General features: G+C 36.8%; 1 protein-coding gene across 5 annotated transcripts in view; it reads left to right on the forward strand.

Annotated features, from left to right (window-relative positions):
* Positions 1-20,477, forward strand: part of zfpm2a (zinc finger protein, FOG family member 2a) — a 212,887-nt gene that overhangs the window by 45,622 nt on the left and 146,788 nt on the right. For 2 of the 5 annotated variants that reach the window (XM_079893740.1, XM_079893741.1), the window contains one exon: positions 736-864. In XM_079893740.1, the coding sequence (XP_079749866.1) occupies positions 768-864 (97 nt within the window). In that variant the 5' untranslated portion in view covers positions 736-767. Of the gene's footprint in view, positions 1-735; positions 865-5,102; positions 5,174-7,660; positions 8,037-20,477 lie in introns of those variants that run through there. The other 3 variants (XM_079893742.1, XM_079893744.1, XM_079893743.1) reach the window with 2 other exon arrangements.

Raw genomic sequence — 20,477 nt, forward strand, 5'->3', positions numbered from 1 at the left:
TCTACAGATCAGCATTGTCTGTCTGTATATATTTAAGGAATAATGTTAAAATTGCTTATTTTCTATTTTATTTTAATATAATTTATTTTACAGTTATGACAGTAACTATGTGAATATGTTTGATGTGAATTTCTAGTGGTTCTTGAAATTGGGGGTAAATATTAAATTCCAATTAAAGTGGAATTGTTTCCATTATGATTCAAGTATAATTCACACCTTTTTTTTATAATAATGACTATTATTATTAAAATGTTTATTAACCATAAATAGATTATCTTAATAACTTTGATAATCTCCCAATGTATATGTTAAATGCAAATGCAACAGATATTCACAGATGCAGAAATTAATTAAAAGACTAATATATATAATCAATAAAAACATTCTTGAAGAATCAGTCAAATATGAATCAATTTTACAAAGTGATTTTTTTTTTTTTTTTTTTAAATCTGACAGTGAGGTATAATCTGTGTTTCTACTGATAATATAAATAATACCTGTATTTTGGGGGGAAAGAGGGAAAATAAAAAGAGGGCAGAAAAAAAAAAATTTTTAGAACACTGTTTACATCTTTGATTTGCATATTTGACACAAACAAACAAATCCCTTCTCCCAGAATGAGTATGTCCTTACAAAGGCACATTTTTGAAACTAATTTATTATAATTATTCCAACAATTTCCTCTTCACAGAATGTCAAATAATTTCCATCTCTGTGTGTTTTACTTGTTTTCAGCTCCAACACACAAACTGAAGAAGAGCTTCAAAATGGAGGGATGGAAATCAGCAGTGAAAGAGAGGAAAGGACGACTGCAGAGAAAACAAAGAAACGGAGGAACAACACAGAGAAGCCGGGGAGAAGAAGGTGTGTAGCAGCAGAAGTGTGTAAGTGTGTTGCTGGGCAGAGGGTTGGCAGGAGGGGTGGAGAAGCGGGCACGCTCGCAGACATCTGTTGGCACGCTGCGGATGCTGGAGGGGGGCACGGTGCCATGACCAGCGGGAACATGGCACACTGATAATGCTGTAGCTATACTGAGATACACACTGCATCTCTGTAGAACGCCACACACACAAGCACTAATGATCAAATAATCTCACACTATCGACAGGAGCGACGCGGGACACACATGTTGAGGATCAAAATATTACAATTGCCAGCTTCAGGTTTTAGTTTAGGCAAAATACTTTTTATAAGAATCAGAGAGAAATGATCCTGCTCAATAAAAAGTGAATTTACATACACTCTTTAAAAGAAAGGTTCTCTATTGGCTATTCTTTACATTATTATACATAAAGATTCCAAAAGGTTTTCACACCATTTTTGGTTCCCAAAAGAACCTTTGAATGAACAGTTGTTAGAGGAACCATTTTTATCTTAATGTGAAGAATATTTTAAGAACCTTTTTTTCACTATAAAGAACCTTTTATGCAATGGAAAGGTTCCATAAATGTTGAAGGTTTTCCCTGGAACCACAGATGCCAAAAAAGTTACAGTGAAAAAAAGGTTCTTTAGAAAATTTGAATATTCCTCTATGGCAACACTGCAAAAACCCCCTTTGTGGAACCTTTTTTTAAGAGTGTAATCACCAACTTTCAGTGGTGCAATAATATAGTCGCTGATTTAGTTACATTAATCTTATTATTAATATATTTGACTTCAAATAGATTAATTGCATATCATTTTAAGTGTGTATATATAATATTCATATTTTAATATATGTGTTAATATAGTAATATTCATATTTTTTATATAATGAATATTATAATTTATATATATATATATCGCTTTGGATAAAAGCATCTGCTAAATACATAAACGTAAATATAAATAAAACCAGTCAATTTTCGATGTTACCACACAGAGCACCCTTTTTTTTAGGTGACCTGACTACACTTTTTTTACACTGTGAGTCATTACTCAGCAATATTATTCTCTATATCTTCTGGTCTTTATTAATTTTATCATTATCAACACTAGACCTTCCATCTCTTTTCAAGCAGATGGACATGAATGCATGGCCTTGATGCTCGTCCACTCCTCCAGCTGTCTAACAGCGCCCACACACACACACACACACACACACACACACTCGTCACCTCCTCTGGATAGCAGCCAGTCCCATAATGCCAGTTGGTGTGGCATCATAGAGCAGACAGTCAGCCTTGCGTCTTCAAGAGCCACCGCCGATGCTGATGCTGAAGTTCAGACGGCAGTAAATCATATTTAAATGTGCTGGAGGCCGACGCGGATATATTTAGCTGTGCACACACACCTCGTTTACAGTGATTTCGCAATGTGAAAAGTGAAAATGTGCTGTTTTTTCCTTTAAAGAGCTGTTTCTATTTGCCCTGATCCATTATTTCATTAGCGTAACCTATGTAGTCAGATTGATAAAGTAATACTTTTGACTTTATTGCAGGCACCCAGGCAAAGCATTTTTTTTTTTAAAAGTGGACAAATATTGGCTTGATCTTCACCACTGAAATACATGTTTTGCTGCAAGTCAATGACTGTGCATTTCTTATCATCACAGCACAATCCCATATGCCTTCTAAATCCCTTCATTTAATGTTACCATTAAACTCCTCACTGTATGTGTGTTAAAGTAGCAGCGGCATGATCTCCATGCCACTGATTTCCCCTGCGATGAGAACAGCATCATGTTAATTATTTCAACCATCTGCTGCAGCCCGTGATGGAGGCGCCCTCCACCTCACACAGATTTGTACCTGTCAGTCAAATTGCACGACCAACACAAGGCGCCGCGGCGGCGAGAATAAGATCCAACGCATGCAAAGGTCCCGAGGGATCGAGATGTGGTGTGAAATGAATCTGGAGTTCACAATTTTAGCTGGACTCTCTGAATTTACACTCAAAGAAGCCCCAACATCTGCCTATTTTTGGAGTGTTTTGGCATGAGAAATGTCAAATGCTGAACTTTAGGGATTTCTGCTGCTCGTTTTGATTAAAAAAGAGAAGTCTGATCAACAGATATGGGTTTTTAATGGTCCATGCTGAGGATTCCTTGTACTTAACATCACAGAATTCTTTAAATTCATTGTTAATACTAATCAATGTTTATGCTGTTGCCTCCCTCCCCCTCCCACTATAGTATACAAATGATGTCACTTCCTGGAGAATGATGTCATTAAGCAACTTGCTTTTTTATTTTTGAAAGAAACTCAGGATGGAAAAGATACAGGAAAAAAAAAAACTACTAATTGATTATCAATTCAAACAATATTCACAAGAAAAATCTTTTTGATTAAAGTAAATAATTTTTTTTTTTTTTAAACTAGGAATATTTTTTTTTGAAAATTCTGTTTTTCCATGTTAGATGTAGACGTCATGGCAAAAAACATTTTTTTTTGTTGTGATATTGTGATGAAAGACTGTATATGATTTCCATGAAATTACTTATAGTATTTTACCCAACAGTTTTTTACACATGAATTAAATTTTCTAAATTTAAATGAGCATATATTTTCTCAAAATTCAGTTAAAAATGAAAACAGAAAATTGTCATTACTCATCAACAGGGTTACAGGTGAAAGTTTGTGTATTTCAGTAATTCAAATTAAAAGGTGAAACTAATATATTTAATATATATAACTATATACATATGCATGACTATACTTTTTAGAGGGCCGACATTTCTGTATTTAAAATCCTTTTTTTTATTGATTTCATGTAATATTCAAATTTTCTGAGATTTTGAATTTCATAAGCTGTAAGCCATACTCATCAAAATTATAACTTTTGCACGATATTCAAATTTTTCGAGTTTCACCTGTACATTAGATTGAGTGGCCACTGTAAATCAGCCAATCGAGTAGAATGATAATCTCAAAATAACCAAACATCATCTCATTAAACAGTCTGGAAGGTTTATTGGTTTGAGTAATGCAGTGTTGCCAACTATATTTCATTACATGTATGCACATTACAGCAGTGGATGTGTCTTTGTGTTAGAATTTGGGATGAACAACACCTTAGCAATCATTATTATACAGTATACTATTATACAGTGTTTTACAGCCATATTTATTATCTGACCTGGTGTGTCTGGATTCATTTAATCTTACCCTGAAACAAAATACGAGGCTAAATTAAGAAAGAGCAGTGTTTTCTGATCACGGTGACTGATATAGTGTCGCAGTTACACTGCGTCCTCCTGCAGTTATATCTCCTACAGCAAAACACTTTGATTTAATTATTGATTGGTTGAAAACGGCCTTTACTTCTTTGCATATGTGTGTTCATTTCTTTTTGAAGAAATGAAACCTGTTTCCAGACGTAATCTAACCTTGAACGATATGAGAAGACAGAAAGGACTGGGTGGCCCTGCACTTGCCCAGGGTCACTTAATTAATTTGGAGGTGCTGGTTAATACAAAGCAGACGCGCTGCCCCTGACCTGCCACAGGAGCTCAAAGAGGGGCAGAGAAGTCAGAGTCAACCTTATTCATGAGTTACACCAAACAACAGACTGGAACAGCTGTGGCCTTCAAAATTAAATGTTATGAACACCACACAAACACACAATAGACATGAACATATGCAACATATTACTCTGTTTTACAGGGGTGCACAGTTCAAGGGAACATGAATGAATTAAGAATATAATGTGTTTTTTAACATGGAAATGAATAGCTTTTTGTAGGTCCAGACTGTAAACTTTAAGTTTGATAAAGTATAACCTCCCTTCTCAAACTGTCCGTCTAGTAGAATTCCATGAGTTTAGAAAAGATGAGATGAGAATATCGATCGATCGAGATTAAAATTAAAAACCAGCTTAAAATTCTCTTCACCTAAAAAAAACACTTCTAAAATGAAGGGAGAAATACATTGTGTGCTAAATTACTCATTTTCAAAACACGAAACTGCACTTGCGACTCGTTTTCTTCTACTTTTTATGTGTTTGAATCTGTATTCAGTGCGAAGTTACATGGCATTAAATTTTGATAAAATATTAACCATTGTGTGGACAGATATAAATATGATTCATATTATGAACAATATGAATAACATTAAAATAAATAATTAAGATAATCACTTAACACAGTTATTTGAACAAGAATCAACATTCTCTTTTCTTTTCAGAGATGGCGAGAACTGAGGGATCTGAAATGTTGTAAAAGTGATGCAGAGATGGCGTTTTTATTATTCAACAGGTTAGTATGGTATTTTATTGAACAAATGATTTGCAATAGCTCTCTAACAGAGTTGATTGTAAAGCATTATCTATTGTAAAGGGTCATTTCATTATGGTTATGGTAGCGCTGTGCGGGAATTTATTTTAAAGGATGCACCGTGTCTATATTAAAGCTACACAGTAACATCTTCAGCTGGTCAGCTTGAGATCCTTTCCTTCTAAACATAGGCCTATATTAAGCCTATAGTGAATGTTTTATGAGCAGTAGGATAACCAAATTCATCTGGACAGTCACGCAGAGCCGAAGCACAACCAAAACCTTGTTCTTCTAAAATGCAAGCAGTTTTTTTTTAACTGCAAGACGGCCAAAAGTAACATAATGCACCTTTAATTTCATGTTTTACTGTTGGCAGGAGCCTCAGTGTGTCACTAATGGCTGCCATTGGTTCAGCCGAATGTTTAGTCTCACCCCAAACTCACACCATTGGTTGAGCTGACACACCAAACCAAAGAGCAATGTTTGAATATGTCACAAAAATGACTGCTTTTAATTTGCAGAGTAGACAGCAGAAATCAAGCTGTAGAAAACACTAATGAACATGAGCTCATTGATGAACTGATCAAAATTTGATATAGATTTTTCACCACAATTTTATTAACATCTAGATCTGAACTAGAACTATAGAACTCAGCTCTGAATAGCTAACGTTATTCTCCTTCATGGCTCAAGCTCACGGCCCGCCAGCGCTGGAGCAGAGGATGCTGGGAAGAGCACAGTTCTTGCCAGAGTGTAATGGCTGGTGAAAGCAGAAGCAAACTGCACAGAGGCAGATAAAGGTTTCCTCAAGGTGCAGCTCTGTTGACTAGTTAACCCCTTGAAATTATGCCGTAGTTTCAGACTCCGTTCCAAAGTCCCGGAATTGGGTTACAAGATAATTTCACAGGCGACTTGCTTGTCTTACTTGGCAGTTCAACTGGCTAATTGAAGGTGGTGATTTCCGGGCCCTGAAACTGTTTAGGAAATGATACTTTAAATTTGAGTAAAGAGATTTTCTGTGACGTGGACATCGCAGGATTTTTGAATAAATATGAATGTATTTTTTTGACCAAACGCATGATGAAAGTAGCCAGCTGAGTCTAGTTGAAGATCAGTATTGAGGTAAAATGCACTTTTCCAATTTAGCATTTGTTTTAATTTCAGGTTGGCCTCATTGATTTAAAAATATATATATTTCTTGGCCTGGAAAACTCATGGAAATTTGTATATAGTTGTTTTTTTTTATATATATAGTGCAATTTCTATTAAATTATTAGAAAAAAATCATATCCGTAATCACAAATGACTGGAAAAATAATTTGGCCTGTTTAACATTTATTTACATTTTAAAAACTTTTGTATTGCTTAGAATTTTGAGTTCTGACACACTTTTTGAATAGGACAATCATTCTGTAACTTTCTTTGTATATACTGTAGAGTGATTTGTATTGTGATTTAGAAATAAAACTGATTTGCATTGAATCAATACAAATTTTAAATTAATTCACAAAATATTCCTCTAAAACACAAAAATGTGCCATCAAAATTAATTTAGAAGATTCCCCACACACTACAGTTTCATACGGAGGGCATGTGTAGGTCAGACAGAATTTTATGATGCACAGAAACAGCATATGAATCTGAGACATGTCAAGTTAGTGGCTATGCTTTCCTGGGATGCTTTAATGCTGACTTCACTAACCATTCAAACTCATCCAATTAGAGAGAGAGAGAAAAAAAAAACATTTAAAGACATCCATAAAAAAGAAAAGCCACTTCATATTGGCCAACAAAATTAATTTCAAGTCTAATTTTTTTTAAGTTTATGAAAAACAAATTCTGTCAAGTGTGTCAAAACCTTCGAAGGTAGATATAAGAAGTCAGGACGACGTGAACGCGCAGAAAAGCACGAGACAGTCAAAAGCGCAACACACGACCAACATTTCCCAGCCTTTTTTGTCAGCCGAGCCCATATATAAATGACTTATTATTTAGGCTACTTAGTTTGGTTTAAAGTAATGCTAAAACGTGGTGCTTTCAAAGGGTGCCTGGTGCAATTTAGAAAGCAAGAAGCGATCTAAGCGATAATCTATTTTGCTTTAGGTAGGTGTGGTTCTAACTTCAACCACACCTGTTCCAAAACCCGCCCTCCAAATAATGGCAGCCAATCCGATTTTAGCAAACCCGGATACGGATGATTGACAGGTAGGCTAACGTTTCTGATTGGCAAAAAAAAAGAAAAAAAATCGCTAGGCACTCCTCACTAGGGTTGTCACAACGACAATTGTAATTTCCGATGCGCATATCTAGTAGGAACACTTTATACTCGATAAATAAATTAAATCATCAATAGGCTAGGCTACTTAAGTTTCTTTTATTCGACATTTCTATCTATCAAACCTTTTAAATAACTTTTTTGAAAATTCAAAAAATAATGAACACGTTTGGCGTCAGTTTAGTGCTTTTTGGAACAATAATCCGTATGAACAGTGAAGTTTAACAGCCATACATGTAAAAGATTGTGTGTGTACGGCGCCCGCGGTGGATCAAACTTCATGTTCAAACAAAAGCGCGAAACGCCTTCCCCTCTGCCGTCAGTCCGAGCGGACCGCAGCTCCGCGCGCACACACACACATATAGGCTACACGCACGCACTGAGCGAGGGGGGACGCGCGTGTGAGAGCAAGAGCCTGTGAATAATAATCCTCATTCCTTCTGCGACCCGTTCGGTTCTTGGATGATCCATAATAACCTCTAATAACAACCTATAATAATATTTAATAATCAATAATCATCCGGATCAACATGTCCCGCAGAAAGCAGAGCAACCCCCGGCAAATCAAACGTAAGTTACTCGGTTTGTGATTATTACTGTTATTTGTTTCTAAGCCAGGCGGAGTAAAGTTGGATGAAAGGGAGACAGAGATCGATCAGTTTATTATCTCAACTGATAGTAGCAGCAGCTACAAATGTCTTTCTTTTAGTCCTTCTTTAAATTATCTTTGTTGTTTCGGTGTTTTTGTATTTAATGAGACTTATTTTCCGCGTGATACAATCGATGTAAGATATTTAAGTCTTGTTTGTTATGCTTTCGTTTTGCACATTCTTCGTTAATATTCTTTTATTCTTATTGAGATTGTAGAATGTGCTTATTTCATGCTGAAAGTTTCATATGACAATCACAGGAACTGACTAAAGTAGTTGTTTTAGATTTGAAGATGATTCTTTCAGAGGGTCTGTTGACAGTCAGTCTATCTTTCAGTGTTTTTTTTATTTTATTTGTTGAGGCATGTGGAGATGTTTTTCATAATGATGCAGTTAGTGACATTTAAAGACCTGCTTATTATGTTTTTATTTTGCATTTATTTATTCTTAATGCATATTCTAGAACCTTTTCAGGCAGAATAAAAAAAACTGTTTTTAAATGCAAAAGTGCATTTATAATAGTAATGCATGTGTTTGTTTAGTGCTGAAAGTTTCATAGAATCTCTTGCACTGATTTGTAATTTTATATGTTCAGCTGATTCTTTAAAAAGGTGAGACAATGTGTTTTTAGTCAGTTCATCTTTCAGTCTTTTTGTATTTGAGCATGTGAAGGTGTTTTCCACGATTAACAGGCGATGATTTTTTCAAGGTTTAATTTTTACAATTGTTCTAGTTTTATGGTGGCTTCGAACGCATAATAAATGCTGATAGTTGAGTTGTCCCTCAGTTTTTAGTTTTAAAACATTTCCAGCTTTTCTTGTAAAGGGTCTTTTTAGAATCTGATATTGATATCATGAAATAAATATTGCCCAAAATCCCTCACATAGACTGATACAGACTGAACTATATTTTCTATAATGTAAGCAAATGAAATATTGTATTTTTACTCAATATAGGCTAGTTGTATTCTTCGAATGCATCCTTCCAAAAGTATTTCTGTAGTCTAAAATAAATTTCATATTTAATGAATATGACACATCTCAGCCTAGAATAATCTGCAGAGCTCTACAGAGTTAAATAAATAATGTGTTTCATAAAATATACACCATCAGTAGCTTGAGCATTTCCATTTTTCAGGCCTATTTTTGGACACTGTTATGATGGTACTTGAATATTTTTTGCACTTCAGGAAGTGAAAAGATCAGACAATAAAATTGCAGTTCTGTCTTTTATACAATAATTAAATGAGCTGGCTATTGTGGCATTTATCTTTTGCGATTGAAGGAGTCGAAGTGCGATCGCTGGTCTGGGCCCTTAGCAGCCTGTGTGTGTGTGTGTGTGTGTGTATGGACCGCAGGGAGGAAGGATGAAGGATCTTCTTTCTCTGTTGTGAAATGTTTTTTTAGAAACAGGTTAAACTGAGCCAAGGGGATGAGAACAAGCAAGATAAACTAGTTGCACAATTCTGAAAGCCATATAATTTTTTGTCGCTGCTCGATATTTGTATGTGTGTCACGCAGAGTGTGTACTAGTGAAAGAAAATGCTTCTCTTTGAGTGTGTGCGCGCATGAGATGGTGCGTGCTATTTTGAGCTCATGTTTTTTAATATTAAAGTTAAATGTAACTTTTTTTTAAAATATATATTTCTTTGAAAATGTCTCATTTCAATAATCCAGACACTGAAACATTAAGACGTATTGCAGTGAGAGTGTGAGAGCAAATATTGTTTGACTGTACCAGCGTACAGTACAGTAAACACAAATACGATTGAAGGCTTTCAGTCGTATTTTGTTTGATGTGGGACTTTCTGTCATCATTCGACAAGCATGACAGCTTTAGAATACCAGAAAGAGTCATTAAACTGTTGACCGAGGCGTTTGCATGCAAATCGATCTGCGACGATAGCCCCTTTTGATACGTCCAGGAAACTGAGGTCTGAGTTATCTAACAGCTCTCACAGCTCCGTTACTAGAGCATTCATAATATCAGGGTATTGTCTCTGGCTCCGAAAGGTCACGCGAAGCCCATAGTTCCTCTCTCCGGCACTTCAGGAAGAGGAAGAGAGATCCAGTGAACAGAGAGACCGAGTCATTCTAAAGGACAAAAAGGTTGTTGGGCACCATACGCCCCCTCCATACGTTGGACGGTTATCTAAAATTGTGATTTATGCAGTATTTTAATATTTTGCTTATTCTCTCCCCTTGGGTGCTCTCTGAGCAATGATAAAAAGGCCGTGCTGAAAAAGCACCATTAATTTGCACCGATGCCTGTGAGATAGGGCCAGATAATGGGAAAGATAAGGCGGGGAGATATACCATCAGAGCCGCGATTATTACCATTAAAATTCCAACCCAGCAATCTGCAGCCGGCTGATAATTCCCTCTCCGTTTCCACCACTTTGGATGATAAGGCAAAAAATAGTCATCCACCGCTCCTTGATTAGGCTGCCTGGATATCCCGATAATACTGTGATAAATTATGTATTTCTCCTCCTTGTTTTTTTGGCCCTGAAACGGTTACATCTGATGCCATTTTTTTTATTTATTTTTTTTATCAATATTTATTTTGCGTTAGTTTTGGTCCCCGCCCCCACCGGCAAAGCGAAGACCCCTCTCGCCCTCGCCTCTTTCAGTTCCTCTCGTCGTAATAAGAGTTTGATAGAGAGGTGATGGAGGGTGAGATGTTTTGTATGGGAGCTCATATCGGCGTTATCAGCTCATCTTCACGAGCGGCTGCTTGCTGCTGTTGTTTTTAGCCCTTATCACCTCATGCCAATATGCCAATAAATTGGGCCGATTGTTAACCGGGCCGAGCCGGGGCCAGCGAAAATTTATGACAGGAAGAGATGAAAATATGGCTGATGTGTTTGGATGGAGCTCGATTAGCTTCGCAGGAGAGTGTGATGTCTCAGTCTGCGTTGAGGAATGCCTGTTGGCGCTGTAATAGGCAGGGCAGATATACAGGTTGGGGAATGGAAAGCATGCCCCGTGGTGTAATTTGTCTGTAAAATAGCCATTCGTGTTGCACATGTGGGGTTGGAGAGCAGGCAGGGGTGATGGGTATAGCCTCTCTCCATCTGTTCACGCTCTCTGCAGCATCACTTCTGCTTTGTGAGATGCTACGGTTTCTCTTTCAGCTCTGTTTCCAAAGCCAGCGAGCTGCATTGTTGTGTACTTCCTACATAGGTATCATAATACATTTGTGCATTTGGCAGATGCTTTTATCCAAAGCGACTTGAATTGCATTTATGGTGTCCTTTTAATCAGTTCATGCATTCCCTGAGAATTGAACCCGTGACCTTGGCGACGCTAGCGTCACGGCTGTCACCACAATAGACTTTGAGAGCCAGTATTTGATGTTGTTGATGATGCTCTTCATTACACACCGCTCTTTTTGTTGTAAGGGGGGCTAAAAGTTTTAAAAGTTATATTTTTAGGCTGATTTGCCACAGTGGTCTAACAGCGATTGTCGGTGTTAAGATGATGGACTTGGCCAATCAAATCAAAGAAGGCGGGCTTTACTGCTCACAGACTCAGAATTCAGTTTTAACGGTTTTGACAATTCTTTTTTGATAGACATGTTAGATGACTAGGTAAAACCCAGTGATGCGAACTATACTCATCTTTTTTTGTCAAATTTTGTTGCAGTTTTGAATTAAAGGCTACCATTTTGATTTTATGTAATTCATAACAACAAGAAACATTAACAGAGCAGTTTTCAGGAATATTAGGGTAACGATACCCTAACCCAAATTTAATTTGCAAAGAGCTCAAATTGAATAGTTCATAATATCATACAATACATTTTTGTTTCTTTATCTTCTTTCTTTTTCTTTATTCCATTTAAACCCTATTATTTAATACCTTTAAACAAAAAGGAGCATTATCCCTTTTTGTTTTCCCCAATATTTACCCCCCCAATAATAAAAATTAATTGAATGGAAGTTATTTTGTCTCAATTTATGTTAGCAGTGCTACACAAATAGCTCTCACAATTGCTTTCAGTAGAGTTTGGCATTAGCATGGATACATTAGTACATATTTAATTAGATTAGACTTTTGGTATTTAATAATCAACATATTGTTTTTCACTGAGCTTGTCGCAGTGCATTCTAGGATTGCCTTTTCCCTAATGAGAGATCCAAAGGGACGATCACAGTGACAGCAGTTTGTAGCAACCTAAAGTCATTAATTTCAAACAACTGTTGGCGATTTGACTTTATGCAAATGAGCAGCAATGCCTTACAATGCTGTCTAAGTAGGATGTTCACTAGGTTTTGGAGCAAAACTAATTCTAACCAATTCAACAACATGGTCAGGAGCGGACTGTTTCAAACCTTTTTGAGCCTCTTCCAAACCAATTCGCACTGTTTCTCAGTTTTCAGCTGACAAAGGAAACGTCTGACTGAAATAGCTACAGTACTTTAAAAGTGTAATCGCGATCCAGTGCCAATCCAAATGATTATTACGCTCGAACTGAAGTATATGGAGGATTTGCCAGCTTTCTGTGTTGGAAAATAATAGTCAGAGATCTCGGGTGGAGGTTTGTTGTTGCTATGTGTCAGTGTATGTGTGTAATGGACTGTCAGGATGACTTCATAATGAGTGTGTGATTGTCATCTCGGCTCCGCCCAGCAGATGATGATGTCATACGAGAGCTCCGTCAGGCCTATCAGTTGACACGTCTATCTCTGGACGGGTTTTATCACAGACTCAACTTATAATGGTGCAGTGAGAGTGTTTGCTGACTTGGCTGCCAACATGTCAGTGTGTGTGTGCATGGATATGTTTATGTTGGAGATGAAACTGTGTGGTTTGAATTCTGTGGTTTACCAGTCAGTCAGTTTAGTATATTTTGTTCTATTTTTATGCCTTTTTGTTTTATCAAATTATTGAATGTATATGGTCCTTACATCTTTGTGTCTGCGGTCTGGTCGATGTGTTTCATCATCGGGGAAATTCTGACGCGTGAAGACTGTGTGTGTGTGTGTGTGTGTGTGTGTGTGTGTGTGTGTGTGTGTATTGTGTTCTATTGAACTGTTGTCCAAACCACCTCAAGCATTCATTGGTTTTGGAGGAGAATGTCATTGTGGTAATAATAAAACTCCTCTGAGATGACTTTCTCATATTTTAGACTTTTTTTTTTTTGTTAGATTCCACTGATGAAAGTGTGCAGTTTTTTGTTTTCCTTATAGATTTGTCTCATGACGAATAGCTGCTGGATGCCAACTTTCCTTTTCGACATCTGTTGGCTGCCAATAACAGCTTGCGTAGTTTTGCCTTGTCTAAGCTGAAGGAGCCATTTGTATCCACAAACTTATAGAAAGCAAATGCTCCAATGTACTGACAATAATTTTCAATCTTCTGCTTTTATCAATTACTCAAATGCAAATGCTTGGTCGATGTATTGAAATCGCGTGGTTGTGTTCAAAATACATGCATTCCTGCTTCAATCATTTAGTTCACCCAGTAGGATTAGTTCACCCAAAAATAAAAATTCTGCCATTAATTACTCACCCTCATGTCATTCCTCATGTTCTTCAGAACACAAGTGAAGATCTTTTTGTAGAAATCTGAGAGCTTTCTGTTCTTCCATTGACAATTACACAACTACCACTTTGATGCTTCAAAAAAGTTAATAAAGAGATCGTAAAGTCGTATAATTCATCGTAAAAATATTAATTGAGAGGTTTATTTCAAATTTTCTGAAGAGACTTGATTGCTGTATACGATGAACAGATTTAATATAGTCTTTTATTCTCATTGATCAGCGAACATAAACAGAAGCTCAACCGAACCTGCTTGACGCGTGAGAACAAACCTCATTGGTTCATGTAGAAGCTCAAACGTGATACGTAACACGAGAATGAACCTCATTGGTTCTTGTAGAAGCTCAAACGGGATGCGTAACACGAGAATGAACCTCATTGGTTCTTGTAGAAGCTCAAACGGGATGCGTAACACGAGAATGAACCTCATTGGTTCTTGTAGAAGCTCAAACGGGATGCGTAACACGAGAATGAACCTCATTGGTTCTTGTAGAAGCTCAAACGGCATGCGTAACACGAGAATGAACCTCATTGGTTCTCGCACGTCAAGCAAACATGCTTGAGCTTCCGTTTACCTCAACTGATGAATGTTTATATGTGAATTAAAGCCAAAATTCAATCAGTTCATTATATAAAGCGATCCAGTCTCTTTAGAAAATTTGGACTAAACCGCTCAATTCATATGGATTAGTTTGATCTCTTTATGAACTTTTGCTAAGCTTCAAAGTTGTAGTTGTGTAGCTGTCTATGGAGGGACAGAAAGCTCTCAGATTTAATCAAAAATATCTTCATTTGTGTTCGAAAGTCTTACAGGTTTAGAACGACATGAGGGTGAGTAATTTATGACAGAACTATCCCTTTAAGTGGACGAGTTATGTTCAAATGTCAATATCATATGAAGCAAATATCAAGCAAAAGAGTGGGGTTTGTTTTGGTTAAACCCTTGAATATCTTTTTTATTATTAAATACTATGATATTTTGTACATGTGGAATGGATGAAATACCCTTGTTTTGTTAGTATTTTTGTCTTGTTTTGTTGACTTTTTTCTTGTTCTCAACTGAACACTTATCATGTTGTTTATAAAAATAAAAAAAATCATGGATTAAAAATAATAATAATAATAAAAAACTAGGGAAGCTGTTTTAATGACTAAATTACCAGACAAAAAGCCTGATGCATTTCTGAACGTAGAGCAAACGGAAAAAGAAAAAAAAAGGTTTACCTTAAAGAGAAAACTGTTTGTAAAATGCAACACAACATGGGTTTCGTTATGAATTACAATCTGAATAATTTCCAAATGCAGCAATACATGTAATCGCGAAGCTTTTCGTAGCTTTGTGTTTATGTAAAGTATACATCAGAGTATGCTTCAGGTCTTGTTATTGTCACTGGTTTCATTTGTGAGAGTTCCACTGAACAAGTGTGTATGTAGAGTGACCATCTGCGTTTCCTGGGAGGAAAATACAGATGTGTGTAAAGAGTTTGCACATCCATCAATAGAGAGGAGGAATGGTGTCATTTTTGACTCTCTGAACATTCCCCTTTTCCTTTTCTCTCTCACTGTCAGTTTGTCTGTCTGTTTCTCTCGCTGTCTTGGAAAACAGTCTATGATGCATCAGGGTTGGCGGTTTCAAAAGGTGGAGGTCATTTCCTGTCAAAGTTTCCTCTTTATCTTCCTTTTTCCTGAATTCCTCACGAATGATTCCAGAGCTGACAGTTTGCCTTCCTTGGCTGTGATATTTGTACAGAAAAAAACGCTTTAAACAATATCTTTATCTTAAAAGAGCAACTCATCAATTTACGGTTGTCACTTAAGTTTCACATTAGCTTTAATCCCGAATCATTAATTCTCAGAAACCTGTTAGTTGGTTATCATGTAGCTCTTTTTCCTCACAATTGATGAACTTGATGAACGCGATAGTTCACCCAAAAAAGATTTTGACTCTCCCTTATGTTGTTCAAATCAAAACCTAAAAAGTATACAAATTATATAAATATATTATGCAAATAAATCTACATAAATATTTTATTCACGCTATGTTCAAAAGTTTGGGTTAAATATTTTTTTTAAAGAAATTTGTACTTTTAATCAGCAAGGATGCATTTAATTCTATGTACCCCTCCCCTCCATTTTCAAATATATTACTGTAGAAAACTGTTCCTTTAAATTGTAATAATATTTCACAATATTGCTAATTTTACTGTAATTTGATCAAATAAATGCAGCCTTTGTGAACATAAGAAACTTCAAAAACATTAAAAAATCTTGCTGACTCCAAACTTTCTGAAAGGTATTGTATATAGTCTGAATTACTTGTTTGAGCTATTTCAACTACTTCAATGGTATTTATTTATTCGGTTCTCCTTTTCTGCTTGGCATGAGGGTGAGTAAATGATTTTTGGCTGAACTGTCTCTTTAAGTCAACTTTTTCCTTTCACTCTGTCTTGAAGGACCTAACAAGATCAAATCGCAGAAATCGTACTTGACTAATCTGTGTCTTCTGTTGTTTAGTTTATTTAGCTGTGATATCAGTGATCAGTCTATTGAGCTCCAGGTAACAATTGACTTTCAGCCTCAGAGTTAATAGCCTTGTGTCTTGCTTGTACAGATCGATATTGGTATTAATTAATCAGCGCTATCGGCCATGCGATCTGGTTCTATTTGTTGTTACATCAGCGTAATATCAATAGGGAAAGTGTACTCCCTGATCGCCATGGCAACTTCATCGCTCAGGTCAAAGAAAGTTTATCTTATCTTGCTGCTGAGAGTGGCAAACTGCTTAGAAATCTAGTTTAGACTCTCAGATCATCGATTGGGCCCTTTCTGTTTTTCTCTCTGTCTCTCTCTCTCTCTATCTCTCTCTGGCCTCATTTTGATCAAAACAGAAATGGAAGGTTGGAACATCAGTATTTAAAGTCTGATACTGCATGCCCTGAGGAAGGAAAAATCACAAATGAGATCTCTTTTACATCTCAATTGTTTCTTCAAGGCACCAATGAGATTAAATAATAGGAGTTTTTTTTCTCCTGAGAAAAGGACCCTTGTAATCTGACTTTTGTCTTCCTGAGTTTCAGAAGAGATCTCAAACTGTTTTCAGATTAATCAAGATACCATGTTTTGTGATTAAAGACTCAAATTGACACCAAATTTTCTGAGATATACCATCAATGTTAGAGAAATGCAAAGAGATCATCTATCCTCTTCCTGTATTTCAACAATTGTCTCAATTTGTGTCTATTTTATTTGTAATTTAAAGTGCCCCATTATGCGTTTTTTTTTTTATTGTACCTTTCATGCAGTGTAATATAGCTGTTTGTAAATGTAAAAGGTCTTTAAAGGTTTAAAGATCAATGAAAAGATCTTCTCCTAAAAGAAAGAATTGATTCTGAACTGAATAAAGCAAGTCATCAGTAATTTCAGAGTCACTTCCTTTTAGCAACGTAACAATGTAACAAATTTGCATAAGGCCAGCCTAATGTTTTCATTGGCTGCCCGCGAACGATGTTTATTTTTACTCGCCCTCAAACACTACTTGTAGCTGAGGCCTGATAGAGTTTGGTTTGTGTTGTCGACATGTTGAGAAGATGCTGTTTTCAGCACTGTGAATCCACTTCGCTTCGCACTTCAAAAGGATGAGGATTCGCTGGAATTGATACAGAAACAAAACTATGCCACCGTTACTGTTCGTATCGTATATCATTAGTGATTCGTGACCAATCAGAGCAGAGGAGACCAATCGCAATAGACTGGGCCATCTGACCAATCAAAGCAGAGGAGACCAATCACAATAGACTGGGCCATCTGACCAATCAAAGCAGAGGAGACCAATCACAATAGACTGGGCCATCTGACCAATCAAAGCAGAGGAGACCAATCACAATAGACTGGGCTATCTGACCAATCAGAGCATAGAATACTCTCAGAAAGGCAGTGTTTAAAGAGATAGCATTTTTGAATGAACCATTTCCAGGCTCTTTGAGAAAAGAGGTGATGCAGCAATATTAGTTTGAGAAAATTAAAGCATTTTTTTTTATTTTATCTTTGATGTATGTAACCCTATTCTAGAAGACCTCCAAAGCAAAATTTGGAACCGTTAAAATAGCACAATAGGGGCACTTTAAGGAGTTTCTAGGTATTTTTTTAACCTCTGACCAAAACAATTGTCCTTTTATGTGAACGGTTTTAGAACCTGTTTAGTCTGAAGAGGGGACTTTTATAAATAAAATTAAGCTGCGATTGTCAGATCAAGTGTGCAGTTGATGTGTTGATGTGTGTGCAGGTGTCTGTCAGTCAAAATTCATGTATATTAATAATCAAATATAAATAAGGAGAAATGAATGGTGTAATTTGAGAAACATTGTAAAACCCAAACCCAGAAACTTTTCTCTCACTATAAAAAACTATATTATACACATAAATAATATTCAAGTTGTTTGCTTTCCTTCAGCAGTTCATTCATATTTGTTGTGTCTGTGTATTACCAGTAAAGGTTTTCACGAAGGCTCTATTAAAAACTGTTTCATGTTAATCAGAGGTATATGGCTCTCACAGACATGTAAGAGGTGAGCCTGATGTCAGTTTATGTTAGTTTATTTATTTATTAATTTTTATGAAAGTGCCCATCTGATTGTTCAGGCATCAAATTAAGACTAACACACATGCACACAACCATACACACACTCGCACAAATGAATGACTCTCATCAAATATATAGATCAGAACAAAATATTTAAAGATATTCCCTTTTTTTCTCAACATGGCACTCTACACCATACCTGTGTATAGACCAGTGTTGGGAAAGCTACTTTAAAACTAGCCTCTAAGGGTGTAACTATATATATATATATATATATATATATATATATATATATATATATATATATATATATATATATATATATATATATACACTCACCTAAAGGATTATTAGGAACACCTGTTCAATTTCTCATTAATGCAATTATCTAATCAATCAATCACATGGCAGTTGCTTCAATGCATTTAGGGGTGTGGTCCTGGTCAAGACAATCTCCTGAACTCCCAACTAAATGTCAGAATGGGAAAGAAAGGTGATTTAAGCAATTTTGAGCGTGGCATGGTTGTTGGTGCCAGACTGGCCGGTCTGAGTATTTCACAATCTGCTCAGTTACTGGGATTTTCACACACAACCATTTCTAGGGTTTACAAAGAATGGTGTGAAAAGGGAAAAACATCCAGTATGCGGCAGTCCTGTGGGCGAAAATGCCTTGTTGATGCTAGAGGTCAGAGGAGAATGGGCCGACTGATTCAAGCTGATAGAAGAGCAACTTTGACTGAAATAACCACTCGTTACAACCGAGGTATGCAGCAAAGCATTTGTGAAGCCACAACACGCACAACCTTGAGGCGGATGGGCTACAACAGCAGAAGACCCCACCGGGTACCACTCATCTCCACTACAAATAGGAAAAAGAGGCTACAATTTGCACGAGCTCACCAAAATTGGACAGTTGAAGACTGGAAAAATGTTGCTTGGTCTGATGAGTCTCGATTTCTGTTGAGACATTCAGATGGTAGAGTCAGAATTTGGCGTAAACAGAATGAGAACATGGATCCATCATGCCTTGTTACCACTGTGCAGGCTGGTGGTGGTGGTGTAATGGTGTGGGGGATGTTTTCTTGGCACACTTTAGGCCCCTTAGTGCCAATTGGGCATCGTTTAAATGCCACGGCCTACCTGGGCATTGTTTCTGACCATGTCCATCCCTTTATGACCACCATGTACCCATCCTCTGATGGCTACTTCCAGCAGGATAATGCACCATGTCACAAAGCTCGAATCATTTCAAATTGGTTTCTTGAACATGACAATGAGTTCACTGTACTAAAATGGCCCCCACAGTCACCAGATCTCAACCCAATAGAGCATCTTTGGGATGTGGTGGAATGGGAGCTTCGTGCCCTGGATGTGCATCCCACAAATCTCCATCAACTGCAAGATGCTATCCTATCAATATGGGCCAACATTTCTAAAGAATGCTTTCAGCACCTTGTTGAATCAATGCCACGTAGAATTAATGCAGTTCTGAAGGCGAAAGGGGGTCAAACACAGTATTAGTATGGTGTTCCTAATAATCCTTTAGGTGAGTGTGTGTATATATATATGGCATAATGGCACAAAAAACATTTAAATAATTAAATTTACTGAAAATAAAACTAATAAAACTTAAATTATTGAAAGCATAATGATGAAGGTGTCATGTTAATGAAAGATGTAGGTTAGTAGGGAAGCTGCTTTAAGTTAGTTACTCCTTTAGGTGAGTGTGTGTATATATATATGGCATAATGGCACAAAAAACATTTAAATAATTAAATTTACTGAAAATAAAACTAATAAAACTTAAATTATTGAAAGCATAATGATGAAGGTGTCATGTTAATGAAAGATGTAGGTTAGTAGGGAAGCTGCTTTAAGTTAGTTACTCCCCAACATTAGTGCAGCCAGTCTGCGATATACGACAACTTCTCTCTTTGTCTTTCCCACTTGTTCTCCCAGAGGTCCCAGTTTGCGATTTGGTTCCAGCTTGGTTATATACCTCATCAGGCTCAGAATAGCCCCCAGGGATCCCAACACACAGACGCTCGTATACCCCCCCCCCCCCACACACACACACACACACACACACACACTCCTGCCTTGGGGATTCTCTATTTGGCCCCTGCCAAAAGGGGAAACAGCCAGAAAGAGAGTGAAGGGGCAACATCATGAATTCACTCATTTCACTCACACGTCTCCGTCACCTTGGCTCCGAACATCACCGGCGTGGATAC

Source organism: Squalius cephalus, assembly GCF_949319135.1.
Source record: "Squalius cephalus genome assembly, chromosome: 15".
NCBI lineage: Eukaryota > Metazoa > Chordata > Actinopteri > Cypriniformes > Leuciscidae > Squalius > Squalius cephalus.